The following is a 16,633-nucleotide window of genomic DNA, read 5'->3' as shown; positions in this document are numbered from 1 at the left end:
ACATGCAAAAAACACCTTCCAAAAAGTACAGACAAAAGCAAGAATTCAGATTGTTAAAGTCAAACTTAAATCAAAAAAATCTATAGCACATAAAGGAGGAACCAGATATAAGCTATGTATATATTACATCAAATTTTATCAACTTGCTAGATACTTGACTGTCTTTAAACACTTTCATACTATGCATAAATATTAAACAACTTTTGAAATGATGATTAAAATAGTTGGGGAACTGTTTATGGATTAATTTTACTTTATGATACTCCTTGAAAATACAGAATTGTCTTCCTACAGCTTTTGTATTCTAATTCCCACAGGAAGCATGGTATACAACAGGAAAAGAAAACTACACGGGGAGTCAGAAGACCTAAGTTGGCATCCCAGCTCTGCTGACTAACTTCCCATGTAGGCCTGGATAAGTCACTCTCTCTGGTACTCTGTTTTTGTATCAGTTAAGGAAAGAATGGGTCAGAGCCTCTAAGAGCTTTTAGAGACTTGTACCACCATTACTCTATACTTCCAAATCTTTACTTTCCTAAGCAGACTTGTCACCATAAAGGGAATAGCTGGAAATTTTCCTGTACAACATCTTTGAATGCAAGCTAATAAAGACAAAAAGAAACCAGGATGGATTACAGGGCCTGAAATGTAGGCATGCTGGCAGGCTTTTAGATTGAATCTGAACCCTCTATGTCACTTACTTCAAGACCAAAGCATATTAAACATGTTGGAACAATAATTTTACTTTCATAATTTATATACAATCACTTCCTTGGACAGGACATATTCTCCCTTCTCTCAACGGAAATACATTTTAAAAAATTTAAAAAAAGGGAAATAAATCTAATTTTTTTAAAAGTCTGAGGTTTAAACTAAAAAAGCAGTGTTCTTGAATGTACAATCTTTAGGCAGCTATGAAAGAATAGAAGGAATGAAAGTAATCTAAAAACAGACTAAGTGAAACAAACCAGTTTCTAGACAATGGAATTATACTGGGTCCAGCTGAAGTTCTACATTATGCCCAGAAAAGGGTTTCACTCATCAGAGCAACCAGGATTATTTGTGGAGTGACTAATGTAGACATAAACAAGCATATCCCAACAGACTACTCAGATCACATACCTACTTAGCTGGGTTACTGTCATTTACTGCAACAAAGGCTATATATAGCACAATGTAAATTTCAGCATTCTTTATGCAGCCTTGAGAAAAATGGTTTACAAATGCCTGATAGGGCAAGGCTGGTGGTATCCTCTAGGAGTGCTTTTTTAAAAATTAACATGCCTAGGTGATTGATACTGAAGGCTTGGGATGTTGCTGAGAAACTTGTTTTTAATGCTTCATAGGTAGTTATGATGTACAGCTAGGTTAGGAAATCACTGCACAGTGAATAGAAGACAACTACAAAAATTACTTGAGTCTAGGGGTAAATTCCACAGAACCATCTTATAGAAACAACTAGAGATGGTCACTGTGGACAAAAGGTTAACATTCTGACTTTATTTTACCTTAATTTTAGTGAAGGACTCATCAGGTTTTACTCTAGTACTGATGCTTAGTTATCACAGTTCCTGAAAAAACTTTTTACTACAAATATACCAGCAACAATGAGACACTAAGAATAACTAAAAATGCAAATAGGTTTGTGTTCCTTTTCTGCCAAGAGCTTGTATAAGTCCTTATTAAATCACAGTTCCAAATGGAGTTAGAATAACTCAATGAAAATCATGGATCAGGAAAAAAAGCCTCCAAAATTTTACCTTTCTGAAAAAAACTTGCAATTTCACCAAATACTTAAGACAAAATTAAAGAGCAAAACCTTTCCATCGAGCTACTTTTGTATAAACAATTTACATGGACCTACTGTGTACTCCCTTTTGAATTAATGCTTTAAGACATTTACCTATCCTAGGGCAACATAGTTATCAAAACTAAAAGCAGTGGCAAGAAGTCTATTAATAGTCTCAGACTAGTTAAAGAGTGTTGCCAGAAGTCACTATGTGTCATAACTGAGACCAGGAGCCTCCTGCTTCCATGGTAAGAAGTAGTATAATTTTTAAAGGGGAAGAGATGTAGAACTCTTCTTAAACAGGTAGCTGCTGGCTTTTCCGCTTATGAAAAAGATGAGCTAGGTTTTAAAAAGATGAAAAATAACTCTTTACCACAAGATCTTCCAGGGAAGAGCCATCACTGATAACAAGGTCATTAAATTGGTCTTGGATTTGGTCCATAGTTTGTGGGAGATCTCGAGCTGGAATAAACCACTCATGTTCTTCTTCTTCTTCCAGCATTTCTTGGAAACAGCGTTCAATAAATTCTTCTTCCCATAACTCCTCTTCTATCTGGATTTATAATAAATAAAGGATAATTTACAGCATACCTGGTAAAACATCACTGGGAAAGGCTTAAAATACTTTGAACTAAACCTTTTTTTATTTTTGGTGGTGGCAGGAGGCAATTAGGATTTGTTTATTTATTCATTCATTCATTTAAATGGAGGTATGGGGATTGAACATTGTAAATGCTAAGCATGCATTCTTCCACTGAGCTATAGCCTCCCAACCCTGAACTGAACCATTTAAAAACAGAATGTTGTACTTCCTCCTCTGCTTCTGTGCTAAGTAAAAAAACAAAAACAAAATTAAAAAACCCCACAAACTTTTCTATAAGACCTGGGAAGATCTGTTTGGGTTTTGCTATGTCTTTACTTGTCTTAGTAGAATATTCTTTTTTTCCACTGAGGGTGGTGGGGAAGAAGTAACAAAGAAGTGTTCTTATGGAAGGATGCATATCAGAATTACCTACAATACTTCTACAATTATATAAACCCTAAACCCACCTAAAAATGACTACCAAAAAAAAAAAAAATCTTTAGAGGGTAGTCAGGGTATGGGTGAAAAAAAAAAAAAAGCAAAGCAACCAAACTTATTCTCACTGAAATAAGACTAAACTGCTTTACTCTTGAATATCCGTCACTGGATATGGTGAAATGAAACTGTCTACTGATTACCAAAGCCAGGATCAGAGAGAAACTAGATAAAAGATGGGAACAGGTGCCAGAAATATGGGAATAAAAGACATCTAACAATGTATGAGAGTTCTCTAAAGAGAACAGTGGTGTCAGATGTTGAAGCTGATCAAAATGAGAACCTATGGTGAAAAACAATGCAATCTGCTCCTGATTCCTCTTGACTTTCACTGTAATAGAACAAACTAGTGTTAAGGTAGTGGTTTCCAAACCTACCTGCTCACTGGAACCATCTGGGAGCTTTTAAAAAACAAGTTTCCAAGGTTCCACCCTAATCCTCCTGAATTAGAATCTCTGAGGTGGGATCCTGAAAATAGCCTCCTGAAGTTATTTCAATGAACAGTTAAACCTGGTAGTAATCAGCATCAAAACGAAATAGGAGTGGTGGCACATAAATCTTTCGTAACAGACAAGGTAAAAAACACATTTCAGGAACAAGTACTATTATATTATTTGGAGGGCATGATGTCACTGGCTGCAAAACAAGATGATGTTTATATACAAAACTAACTTGTCTGTTGAATTCCTCTTCATTTTCCATCCACATGTACTCTGCAAATGGATTGTCATCTTCATGAGAATGACCATTAATAATCACATCTTCATTGATGATGCTTGGGCTAGTACTGCTGCGACTTGGATCTTTCATGGTTGGCGTTAGATGTAGTTTTTAACCTTAAAAGAACAACACAGTTAATTTAGTCAGTCATTCTTTCAGTTCTTAATGAGCATCCATTATTATCAAACATCATGGTTAGGCATTAGATGCACATGACATACTAACGCACATGAATAAACTGAGCAACTGGAAAGCTTCATTTTTCTCCTAAATTATTTTAATGTTTAAGAAATAGCTAAGAATAGCTTAGATTCATCTAATGTTTTCTCGTAACAGTAAGCAAGGGCAAGCAATTGCTTAAATGGAATCCCCAAACCATCCAATTTTTTTTAAAATTAGGTATCCCATGCTTTATGAAACAAGCATTGTCTGGAAGACTTGAGTCATCAAGTGACTCTATGAAAAGTAAATTATACTTTTAAAAACTGATATTAAGTCGAGGAGGGTACAGCTCAGTAGTAGAGTGTGTGCTTAGCATTTACGAGGTCCTGGGTTCAATCTCCAGTACCTCCATTAAAAGAAATAAACAAACAAATCTAATTACCCCCCCCCCAAACCCTGATATTAAAAAGCCCAGAGACTGAAAGTGAAAACTTTTAGTTCCACCTATTAGCTCCTCTGTTGCAAGGTACAGCTCTGGCTCTCTCGATTTCATAGCCCATTATCTATTTGCTTTATCTCTGGGTCCATGTTCAGTTCCTCCATGTCTGGATTTCCACACTATACAGTGGGTTTCAGGCATTTAATCTCTTTTTATGTGAGTAGCAGTAACATGTAATACAGCAGGTCTGTTTTTTTACACTCTACTCAATAGGTGATAACATATCTAATTGATACATTTCAGGCTAAAAGTCTGAAGTGTAAAGTTTGAGATGCTACTATAGTCTACCGTGGCGGGGGTGAGGGGGAGGTATAGCTCAAGTGTTAGACTGCATGCTTAACACGCATAAGGTTCTGGGTTCAATCCCCAGTACCTCCTCTAATAAACAAACATTAACAAACCTAATTACCGTCCCACTCAAAAAAATATTTTAAAAAATGTAATACAATAGTCTACCAACTTATTAACTCTCAAACTGCTAAACAAGGGTTTACATAAACCATGTGTCAACCTGTACATAAATTCAAACATTAGTGTGACTTGTGCCAAAGGAAGGAAACAGCATACCTAATATGAGGATAGAGTTAAAAAAATTTCAGGCCTTCTCACTCCAAAATTTTCCTAATCAAGTAAAACACTAAAACTAAAACCTCCTACTAAAAGGTTTTTTCCTCTGGTTCAGGGAGAGACTTGCCCTATATGTGTTGCCTAGTCCTTTAAATTCATAGGACAGAGGTATAATAAAAATTTATAGCTGTTACGTTTAATATAAACTTAGTCTCTAAGCTGGGGTAGGGAGGTCCTATGCATTTTCCCCAATACTGAATACTAATGACAACAGCATTATGGTGGTAACACTGTTAATTATTAGGAGGCCCTGAATTAAAAATTACTGAGAACTTCTGCCTTAAGCATTGTTGTCTCAGGCAGACTGAGACTTATGTGTTAGGGTGTATGTGGGTAGAAAGAAAACATGATTTTGGTTAGGAAAGTGAAACACTGAAAGCAGACAAAAGAGAAAACATTTGATGGATATCTTTGATATTTTTGTTTATCATTAATCTTGGATTAAATAAACTCTCTTATTTTGATAACAAGTTTTGACTAAAAGAGGAATCAGTTCCTCTAAAGAAAATTACTCATTCTTATATGTCTGGCTACCAAATATTTATATGTTCATCTTTAAATAAATTACATTTTAGCTTAACCTCAAATATTATGAAAAGCAGGGGGTCAATCCTGCTTTGCAACTGGATGGAACTTTGTTTCCTCTGCATATGAACGTATCATTAAACTATGTTCAAAGACACTCTAATTTATAACAGCCTTTCATTATTATTTCCCCACTACGTATGCTATACCAACTCATTAAATCCTACCTTTCAAAAGACCACAATACAGCAAATAAAAATCATGTTTAGTACAGAGTATAGGATATTCAATATTCAAACAGAACTGAATAGTAAAGTAGCAACCATACGTATGAGACATGTAGTAGAATAACTATTCTATACTTCTAACTTGTCTGCGAATATGGTTGAGGTAATTCAAGTATTATCTATATATAAATGCCATTTGTTTAAAAAGAAAAAAGTGCTTCCCACACATTTCACGAGCATAAGCTTATGAAGAAAACGAAAAATCTGCATCAACAAATTCTATAGTCTGGGAATCCCAAAGGACTCCCTCCCTCCTTGCTTGATGCTAACCAGTAATAAATAAAATATAAACAGTGCTTAGCAAAAAAGGCCCAATCCCTGCATCTGACATGGCTCTAGTCAGCTTTTTGCCCATTGTCACCTCATCAAACAACCTGTGGCTTTGGTATAGATCTGAGTGAAAGTCTATGAAGGATATAGTAAATGCAATTTCGTTGTCAAGCAGTATTTGGGAAACAAATCATAACTGAAACCAGTAAGAATCAAATGGAGCCTGGGCACTAATCTTACACCTTACATAGCTGAGGGAACAAATGCTAATCAGATTTCTGTTAGCCAGCCAGGTGGACAGCCAGAGGGGTTAAGGATCATTTACTTTCAAAACACTGAAAGATCTATAATTACTGAGTGCAACATGTTCTAAGGTAAGGTATTGTATCAGATTTTTAACTTTCTTCTATAACCTGTTCTGGATCCTTCTTGGACCACTCTTTATAGTATGTCCTTGTATGTTTTGCTATTTTAAAAAATTGAGTATATTGTTCAAATACCATAAAATTTACAATTTAAGGTGTTTGACTGGCATTTGTCAGAAATGGTTAAAGGCAAATGTAGTAGCCAAAGCCAGCAAAGAATAATAGTTGGCGCAAACAACAGACAAAGCAAAAAGCCTGAGAGGTAAGTCTGGTGAAGGAGATGCTTTGGGAATAAAGGCTTTGAAAAGCTCCTGCGTATTCTTGGAAACCTAAAAGGCCATGGGTGTGTCCAGTGCTGGTAGCACACTCAGAGCAAACCCAAGAAGGCCCTACACACTCACTTGCAGGCTCTGCACATAAGGCAAATATTAAGAAAGAGTTGTAAACTACCTGAGTGCTGAAGCTGTGCCTTAGCATACACAAAAGTCCATCTGCAAAGACTGGGAGAGTTTTGTTTTTTGCTTATGATTATTTAAGGAAATTTCTTGTAAATAATTAACTGACAACTAAGCTAATGAACAGACACTTCAATGGCCACACACAAAAAAGAATACCAACTTTTATAAAATTAGTTCAGAAAGGTCACTAAACAAACGACAACAAGCAGAGTAACAACCCTGGGGAGAGAGGAGAATCTGATTTGCAGAGCTGCTATGTAACATTCACAATGTCCAGTTTTCAGCAAAAATAATGAGGCATGCAAAGAAATAAGAAAGTATGGCCAATAAATAGAAAAAAAGGAAATTAATGGAAACTGTCCCTGAACAATCCCAGACACTAGACAAAGACTTTAAATCAGGCATTTTAAATGTCCAATGAGCCAAAGGAAACCATGTACCACAACCTAAAGGAAACCATAAAAGTCATATCTTATCAAATAGCAAAAGAAATCAAACTAAATAGAAATTTTAGAGCTGAAAAGTACAATAATTGAAAAATTTACTTGAGAGTTTGCAGGAGAGTTGAGCAGGGAAAGAATCAGCAAACTTGTTAAGTCAATTGATATTATTCATTCTGAAGGGTATAAAGAAAATAATGAAGAAAAACAAACAGAACCTCAGAGACCAGTAGAACACTGTGCAAGTACCAACACATGCATAATGGAGTCCCGGAAGGAGGAAAGAAATGGTTAGAAAGAATATTTCAAGAAATAATGGCCCCAAACTCCTCCAACTTAATGAAATTTATTTATGTTAGTCTACACACTTTTAATGTTCATATTTGCTTCAAAGCATGCTTATTATGCTTGAAAATCCTAAATTTATTGAAAATATAATTCAAATTAAAAAAATTTTCAGCCTTAATCTCAAAGGATTTAAAAAATAATATAGTAATACTAACTCAGAACAAGCAATTTAATATATCTAGTGGTTGTCAGAATACATGTAATAAGATTTCCCTGAACAAAACCCACAAAATAGTAAAATGCCTATGTATCATCTTACAGTGTTTTCAATAATCACTTGAAAAATTTTGGATAGTGGGTCTTTGTAGTTGGGAAATTTTATTGGAAAAGAAAGCATTAAAGTGAAAGAGATTTATGAAAAAAGTACACCCTACTTTAAAAAAAAAAAAGCTAATACAAAATGGACATACAAAACAGATTTTAACTATATGCAAGTTTTCTCCTTTCACTTCTAATCCTACCAAAGAGGTAATCAATTTTAACAACTTAGTGTGTGTCCTTTCATATTTCTTTGCTTACAGAAACACTCATAAAGTATTTATATATTTTAACAGGACCATGCTAAATATATTAAATGAAATATCCTTACTATTCAACATGTACAAGTATACTTCACTTTTTAATGGATATATAGCACCAATGACTCACCACTCCCCCTCTGATGCACATTTACATTTCCAGTTTTTTCATTATAAACAATCCTGCTTTGATCACCCTTGTATACACATCCTTTTCTATTTGTGCTTTCTGTAGGATACATTCTCATTAAGTGGGAATAACCAGCTCAAAGGCCATATACATGTGTAATTTAAGACAGATTATTTGCCAAAAATATTGTGGTAATGGACATTCCTATAGTACACTGAGTGCCCCCATTTCTCTGCGTCCTCAACAGTTCTCGATATAACCAACACAGTATCTTACTGATGCAATCAGATAGGCTTAAAAAGAATCTGTTTTCCTCTACACTCCTGGGATATGCTTACCTTGCTCAGGAATTCTTTTCCTACCTTGCGGTAGGAATACCTTCTCTCAATATTTTCATAATTTATTTTTAATTTTTTTTCTGTCTTTGGGGGAGGAGGTAATTACATTTATTTATTGTGATGGAGATTCTGGAGATTGAACCCAGGACCTTGTGCATGCTAAGCATGCACGCTACCACTGAGCTACACTCCTCCCCAACAGCTTCTTTTTTTACTTTTTTTTTTTTTTTTTTTTTGGTGGAGAATGTGGGTAGCAATCCCACACATCTAAATCTTTAATTCATTTGAGTACTTCTTTGAGTATAATGTGAAGGATCTATATTTTTCCATATGAATACATCATTCATCATTATTTAATGAAAGCCTGTTCCTGTATTTATCATAATCAAATTCCCACTTACACTGTTTCTAGATTCTTTGTCCAGTAATTGTGTACTGCATATTGTTTTACCCCAACTTTTCATTTTGAAGAATTTTAAACTGACAGAAAAGTTGTAATAGTACAATGAACACTTGTACCTTTCATCTCGATTCAACTGTTAACATTTTGCCACAGGGGGATGGTATAGCTGGGTGGTAGAGTGCATGCTCAGCACGCACAAGGTCCTGGGTTCAATTCCCATTTGCTCCATCAAAAATAAATAAACGTAATTACTCCCCCCTTAAAAAAAAAAAAGGTTTAAAAAATAAAGTTAAAAATATTTTGCCACAATTATTTGCACTATACAATTTTTTTTGCTTAACCATCTGATAAGCTGCAGACATCATGCCCTTTTATACTTCCCCATCTTTCTTTGGGAGGGGAAATCTTGCACTTCTACTCTTTATATGAACTTTAGAATCATTTTGTTCATAATAGTCTGTCTGGAATTTTATTAAAATTTGCAATTTAATCAGGATCAATGTTTTTATATTAAGTCTTTTGGCCAGGAAGATGGTACATCTATTTAGAATTGTTTTAATTCCTTAAAACATAAATGAGTCAGGACTTCTTTTAACCAATACACATGGGCTAGATTATGTGGACAAGGCTTTCCATTGAAAACTAAAAGTGCTGGATAGTACTTTTCTAAAATTGAAGTACAGTCGATTTATAATGTTGCATTCATTTCTAGTGTACAGCATATATACATATATATCTCTTTCCCTTTTTTCTATTGTCATATTTTTTAGACTTTTTAAAATATTTAAAGCAAGATAATTTAACTTCATTATCCATAATTTGGGTTTACATTTTGCAGGAATGTGTCACAAAAGTTGAATTAAGATGGCAAATTAAAAGGCAAGCTCAAAGATGATTTTTCCATGATCCTCATTGTCCAGGACCTCTGTATCTAAAAGGACCAGAGTTTGAAGGAATGGGGTATATAACACATCTAGATATCCTTGGATTCAGATCTCACTGTACAGCCCAGACAGAAGCCTGGCATCAGGAAGTCAACTGACACTAACTCTTTAAGGCTTTGGTGTTGTTAGGAACTAGTCGTGCTGTTCCCCTGCAAAATATTAACAGTCCGATTTTTCTTCACTTTCAAAATGCTGTTTATTTTCCTCCTCAGTTCCATTCTCCCTTCCACTCTCAGTTCTCTGATCAAATTTGTTTTACTGTTCAGGAATGTAAAGTTCCTCTCTGCTGTTTTTTTCTCACTGCCACCACAGGTAACAAATACACCTACAAACCCTTTTGCACAATCTTTAGCCCTGCTGTCTCCAGAACCTTCTAACATTTTTCTAAATACAGCCCTTCCCTCGCCTCTTTTAGATATTAAGTGCTTTACATATTTTACTTATATGTAACTGATAAAAGTCCTTAGGAAATTTAATTTCTTTTTTCCCCCATTTTTAAACTGAAGTATACTTGATTTACAATGCTGTATTTGTTTCTGGTGTACAGCATAGTGACTCAGTTTTTAATACATATAGACACAAACACATACTCCTTTTCATATTCTTTTTCATTATAGGCTATTACAAGGTACTGAATACAGTTCCCTGTGCTACACAGCAGGACTCTGATGTTTATTGTAGAAAAAAAAATTTTAGCTTTGCAATTTGCAGACCAGTGAGTGTAATAAACTCTTCACATATGAAAAAGAGGCAGATCTGTGTGTGTGTGTTTGTGTGTTCATATTGCAAATGCATAGACTATCTGGAAAGATATAAAAGAAACTGTGAAGCAAATCATATTTGATAAGGGACTTGTACCTAGAATATATAAAGAACTATTACAACTCAACAATAAGAGGACAAATAACCAACTTAAAAATGAACAAAGGACCTGAAAAGACAGTTCTCTAAAGGCCAATAAACATGAAAAGATGCTCAACATCACTAACCATCAGGGAAGTGCAAATCAAAACCACAATGATACTACTTTGTATTAGAATAGCTCTAATAAAAAAAGATAATAACAAGTATTGGTGAAAATGTGGAGAAACTGGAACCCTCATTTGCTACAAGTGGGAATGTTAAAATGGTGCAGTTGCTTTGTAAAACAGCCTCGCAGTTCCTCTAAAGATTAAACATGGAATTGCCTCATAACCAGCAATTTCACTCCAACACATACACCCAAGAGAAATGAAAATATGTCTACACAAAAACTTATACAAACATTCATAGCAGTATTCTTAATAGCCCAAAAGTGGACACAACCCGAAGATCCACCAGCTGATAAATGAATACTGAAAACACTATGCTAAGTGAAAGAAGCCAGTCGCAAAGGAACACATACTGCATGGCAGATAAGGGATAGGAGGTTTCTTTCTGGGGCAATGAAAATGTTCTAAAATTGATTCTGGTAATGGATACACAACTTTAAACATACTAAAAACTAATGTATATTTAAATGGGTAAACTGCATGGTTTATGAATTATAGCTCAGTAAGAGCTGCTAAAAACAAACAAAAACCTGAGAACTCTGGTTGTCTACAGGGAAAAGAACTGGGTGGCCAGAGATTTTTTTGTGTCTTTTGAGTTTTGAATGCATTACTTATTTACAACTTCATTTTTCATAAACAGACTCCTACTTTTGGTTTTATTGATCTTTTCTACTTATTTTTATTGTATTAATTTTAGTCTTCTCACGTTATTTCCCTTTCCTTTCTACATAATTTCAAGTTGTTGTTTTTCAAGTTGACAAACGTGTTTAACTTTCACTTAAAATTTCATATCTATAAATTTACTCAGAACTTTTAATATACAATAGTTATTAATTTTAGGTAATTATAAATTATTTCATTCATAGTGAGCCAGAGATTATTTGAAAGAATATTCTTTTAATCTCCAAGTGGTTAAGGCTCTTTTGGTTACTTATTGATGCCTGATTTCTAGTTTTACTTTATTATGTTATAAAATGCAGCCAGAAAACCTTTTCATTTGAGAATTTATTACAGTTTTGTTTGAAGACAACTACTAATTTTTGCAAAATGTTCCTTGGGCCTAAAGAGAAAAATATGTGATTTCTATTTCTAACATACATAAATGATGTATGTATATTTGATCTGATTTTTTTTTTTTACTTCATCTGTTAAATTTTGAAAGTGATGTATTCAAGTTCTCTAGTATAATAGCTAGATTTCTTGACCCAGTCTGAGAATCTGTCTCATAGAGAAATAACAATTTTGGTAAGTGATGCTTGAAGTTTTGTCTTTCATCATAATTTCATGTTTACTTTTCTTAGTTTCTTTTTACGTTTGATTCCTGTAATGTTTATTTTCCTATTTTAAGCAGATTTTAAAGAAATACTTGATTTACTTTTTCTGTAACTTACAAACTACTGTGGAATCTGTTTGGTTTTTTCCCCCAGTTTAGATATAATTGACATACAGTACTGTGTAAGTTTAAGATAAACAGCGTAATGATTTAACTTACATCTATTGTGAAATTAAAGTTTATACTTAAAAAAAAAAAAAAAACCAAAAAAAACCCCCAAAAGACTCCATACACCCGCAATCAATTCAAGACATTTAGAATGCTTTTCCTTCTTCAGTAAACTGAAAACAATGCCTGCTCCCAAAGCAAGACCTTTAGAATGAGTTTACTTATCCACTTTCTCTCCCCACCCCATCTCCTGAGTTTGTGGAAACACTTTAGCACTGTTAGATCTATACTATTAGGTTTTCCCTTACAGTGTGTTTAGTTTTAAATAATCATCTTCCCTTGACATCTTTGTTTTGGCTTAATACTTCTTCAAAAGGTTACGGTGGGATATAAATTTCTAAGTTACTGAATGTCTTAAAATGTCTTTTCCTTTCATATCAAGCAGGACAATTTAGACTTCTGTCCTTTCTGTCAATCACCTACAAATATTCCAGCTTGCACTATTGTAGAAAATCAATTTTCTTTCCTTTGTAAATATGCTGTTTAGCTGAGAGCCTAATACCTAAATTCAGAACTTTCACCAGGTTCTGAAAAGGTGAGAGCAGTTTTTTTTCCTATTAATGCTTCCTGGCACTTTCAATCTACAAAGTCATCTTTAGCTGTTTCTTTCCCCTTCTAAAATGCCTCTTACACATAATAGTTTCCAGCAGTGTCCAAACTTTTGTGGTCTCTACAAAATTTTAAAATATGAAAATCTTTTTAGTTTTAGAAAGTCTCTCTCTTTGTTCATCTCTTAAGAATTCTTATTAATCACTTCATGATGTATTTAAATCAAATTATGCTGTATACTTTAAACTTATAGTGCTGTATGTCAATTATATCTCAATAAAACTGGAAGAAAAAATTAAATACATTAACTCTTAAAAAAAAGACATCTCATTAAAATTTGAACAGAATTCTCTTATGCCTTTCATTAAACTGACTCCATAGATACACTACCTTTTCTTATTCCATTGCACTCTACTTTGAACTACTGTAGACTCCTTAACCTTATTTGTACACATATAGTATACATATAGTGTGTGTATATATATGTATACACACACACACATTTAGTATACTAGTTGTCCCTCCAGTAGTTAGTGAGAGAAGATAAAGAAATTTCTGCATCCGCTTTTGTTTTCAATTCAGAAGTTTGTGAGCAGCATTGAAGTTTTTGTTTTAATGTCCAGCAGTATAAAGTAATGATTAAAAGCATGGGCTCTGGAACCAGGCTGCCTTTCTAGCTGTGTGACCATGGGCAAGTTACTTAACCTCTCTGTGTCTCAGGTACTCCATCTGTAAAATGGATAATAATAATAGTACCTAGGCAGAGAATCTGGCACATAATAGTATTATCTATCTTGGTGCTTATTAAACAATAATTAAAGGCTGTTACAGCAAGGTATAAGGTAAAAATAACAGGTTCAAACACTTGGGAGTGAAACAATGTCACAGAAAATTCCCAAAGACTGTAATCCTAATCTCAACTGTAGTGTAACCAGGGTGATCAGGGAGAGTAAGGATGGCTTGGCGCTGCCTATTATCACTGCTGATAAGAGCTCAAAGCACATCAGAAATGCCACCCTTATTTATAAAAACTGATACAAAAAGAAAGAATTAAAAGCAATTCAAATAAACCCACACCATCCAATAGCTGGTAGCCATCAGCCACAGGTGGCTATTTAAATTTAAATTAATTTTAATTCAATACAATTAAAGTTTCAGTTCTTCAGTTGCACTTGCTAATAGACACATGCTTTAATAGCTATCTTATTTTGGATAGCACTGCTCTAAACAACAAGAAATACAAGAAAAAGGTTGAGCTACTGGAACTGAACTTTAGGTTGTATCATATACCAACCACTAATGTACCTGTGTAACAGGGTGATCCAGATCACAAAGACAGCAACTTTATAATCTTGGACTGGGTTCAAATCCCAGATATGTCACTAATCACCTACAGGACTCTGGATATGCCACTAAATCACAAGCAGCACCCTACAGTAGTTAAGAGGAGTACTCAGATTTGAATTCCAGCTATTAGCTGTGTAACACTGGGCAAGTTACTTCACATCTCTTTTATAATCTTTACAGTAGTACTTACCGCTTAGAGACGGTGAAGATTAAATACTTGTAAAAGCACTTACAATAATGCCTGGCATTACTAAGTGCTATAGAAGTATGTGTCTAATAAAATAATCTCTCAAGCTTCTATTTTCCCAATTTCAAAATGGGCAAGATAAAACTCGCTCTGCCTATTTCACAGGTTGTTGTAAGTATGAAAACAGTTTGTGAATTACACAAATATTTAAAAGCATAAAAGGAAGGTGACAGGACTTTCCACCTTCTTTAATCTCCCACAATGTCCACGAATTTGCTGTGCTAACAGTAGACATTTTATAAATGTTTCTATCTTCACTAAAACTGAAGTTATCACTCACTAGAGTCATAAAGGGGTAAATCTCAATAATGTGCAGAATGCTTATTGAAGGAAAAGCCAACTATAAACTTACTCTGTTCGAAAGCGAGTAGATTACCTACCTCAGAGCCCCTAAGAAGCAATATCCAAGATACTATAATAAAAATTCCAATACCTCAATAAAACTGGAGAACAAGACAAAAAAAGCCCAAGCTCCCTAGCCTTTAACCATTACAGTGAGTCTCCACTGCCTATCTCCCGTCCCTGAAAGATTATTTTTTGGAACATTACCCATCTTCTTGTGATAGACACTTATTTGTGAGAAAAAGTTCTGCTCAAGTTCCCAGTTATCAAGAGCATAATAACACGCTACTTTGCCCCAAATATCCTCTCACAAACTGGAAACAAGCACAAAACAGCAAACGCTGGGAATCTCATTAAAACTCCTTACAGAGATCCTTATTTGCAAACATAACCTGCCGCTGATGAAATCTCAAAGGCCATTTAATGAAAACGCAAACCAACACCCGCTCAACTGCTCAAATGCAATCTGTGATAAAATCATACCATGAGGTTAAAAGACTAGCCAGCACATGCAAAATGGGAATGTCTTCCACTGAACTAAGTGTCAAAAGCTGTCAGCTGTTAGACCTTCTCCGACGAAATATTGGAAGCCAAGTTCTTTTCAGTTTGTGGTTTCCGTGAGGTGATGGGGCTGCAAAATCAGGGAAAACACGACAAAAGGAAGCAGAAAGAGCCCTTTTTGGAGTTACTAAATAATACCACTTCGGGCTGCTTCAACAAATGTTTTGAACAACAACAAAAAACTTCACCACAGGCCATGTATTTTTGATGATGATTAAGAAGAGTAAGCAGAGTAGTAGAGAATAATTAAAAGTAAAACAGCCAGAATTAAAGTGAATTGGATGGGCCCTTAAAGTTCATCTGGCTGAAAACTGTCCTGGACTAATTCCCAGTACTCCAAAGGCCCTCCTATCTGGAGCATGGAATACAATGTAACTAAAAATATGGGGTAGGGGAAGGTGAAGAAAGTAGAGAAAGGGGATCATCAGAAAGATACAAGACCGAGGACGGTTACAGAACGCTCCTCAAAGACGCTCGTCAGCCCGCCAGTCCCTCCGCCCCTTTCTCTTCCCCAACCCAACCTTCGGGAGCGCGCACGCGCGGCATGTAGGGGCTGCGCGTGGCGACGCGCAGGCGTAAAGTGGGGAGAAACAATGAGCTTTGTTGCCGAGGCGGCAGTGGGGGGCAGGGGAAAAGGGTACCGGAGAGGGGTGAAGAGACTGGGCGGGGGGGGGGGGGGCGGAGAGCGAGAAAGTGCTATCCCGGCAACCCTCGCGCGCCACCGAGGACCCGGATAGAGAGCTGCGAGATCCAAATCATAAATAATAATGACAATAAGAAAAAAAGCGACGGCCATTTCTCAGAGAAAAGAGACTAAGTCGGTCCAAGCTCATCCTTCAGACTCGGCTGTAACAGGCTAGCAACAAAGGGTGCCTTAAGGGCTTGGTGGCTAACAACCCGGGGGACCCTCCAGGCCCCTCAGCCGTCGCCGAGGTGCTGTCCCTCGATCTCCGGGCCGCCGCACCCTTCTCGCCGCTCCGCCCGAGGGAACCCCTCACCCAGTGCACGGCAGCGGGGACGGCAGCCAACGAATCCGGTCGGCCTCCGCGGATCTCCACAGGCAGCGCCGCTACCCCGCTCGACGCGCGCTTCGCCCGCCGCCTCCCTTCTCCAGTCCAAACAAACACCCCAGCCCGGAAGTGACTTCACTTCCG

General features: G+C 35.8%; 2 protein-coding genes across 7 annotated transcripts in view; one reads left to right on the top strand and one right to left on the bottom strand.

The window, feature by feature from the left end:
* The window catches only part of SLC23A1 (solute carrier family 23 member 1), a 13,397-nt gene extending 12,658 nt beyond the window's left edge, over positions 1 to 739 (top strand). For all 5 annotated transcript variants that reach the window (XM_045507959.2, XM_010971708.3, XM_010971706.3 and 2 more), the window contains one exon: positions 318 to 739. The gene's annotated coding sequence lies outside the window, so the exon portion shown is untranslated. The remainder of the gene's footprint in view (positions 1 to 317) is intronic.
* Positions 1 to 16,633, bottom strand: part of PAIP2 (poly(A) binding protein interacting protein 2) — a 17,730-nt gene extending 1,097 nt beyond the window's left edge. Inside the window, exons 1-3 of one of the 2 annotated variants that reach the window (XM_010971710.3) lie at positions 16,478 to 16,633; positions 3,540 to 3,703; positions 2,163 to 2,342 (exon numbers count right to left, since the gene is read on the bottom strand). In XM_010971710.3, the coding sequence (XP_010970012.1) occupies positions 2,163 to 2,342; positions 3,540 to 3,677 (318 nt within the window). In that variant the 5' untranslated portion in view covers positions 3,678 to 3,703; positions 16,478 to 16,633. Of the gene's footprint in view, positions 1 to 2,162; positions 2,343 to 3,539; positions 3,704 to 15,401; positions 15,550 to 16,477 lie in introns of those variants that run through there. The other variant, XM_045507962.2, reaches the window with a different exon arrangement.

The sequence above is a fragment of the Camelus bactrianus genome, chromosome 3, assembly GCF_048773025.1.
Source record: "Camelus bactrianus isolate YW-2024 breed Bactrian camel chromosome 3, ASM4877302v1, whole genome shotgun sequence".
Lineage (NCBI taxonomy): Eukaryota > Metazoa > Chordata > Mammalia > Artiodactyla > Camelidae > Camelus > Camelus bactrianus.
The sequence above is the reverse complement of the archived record's forward strand: the minus strand, read 5'-3'. Positions and strand labels throughout refer to the sequence as shown.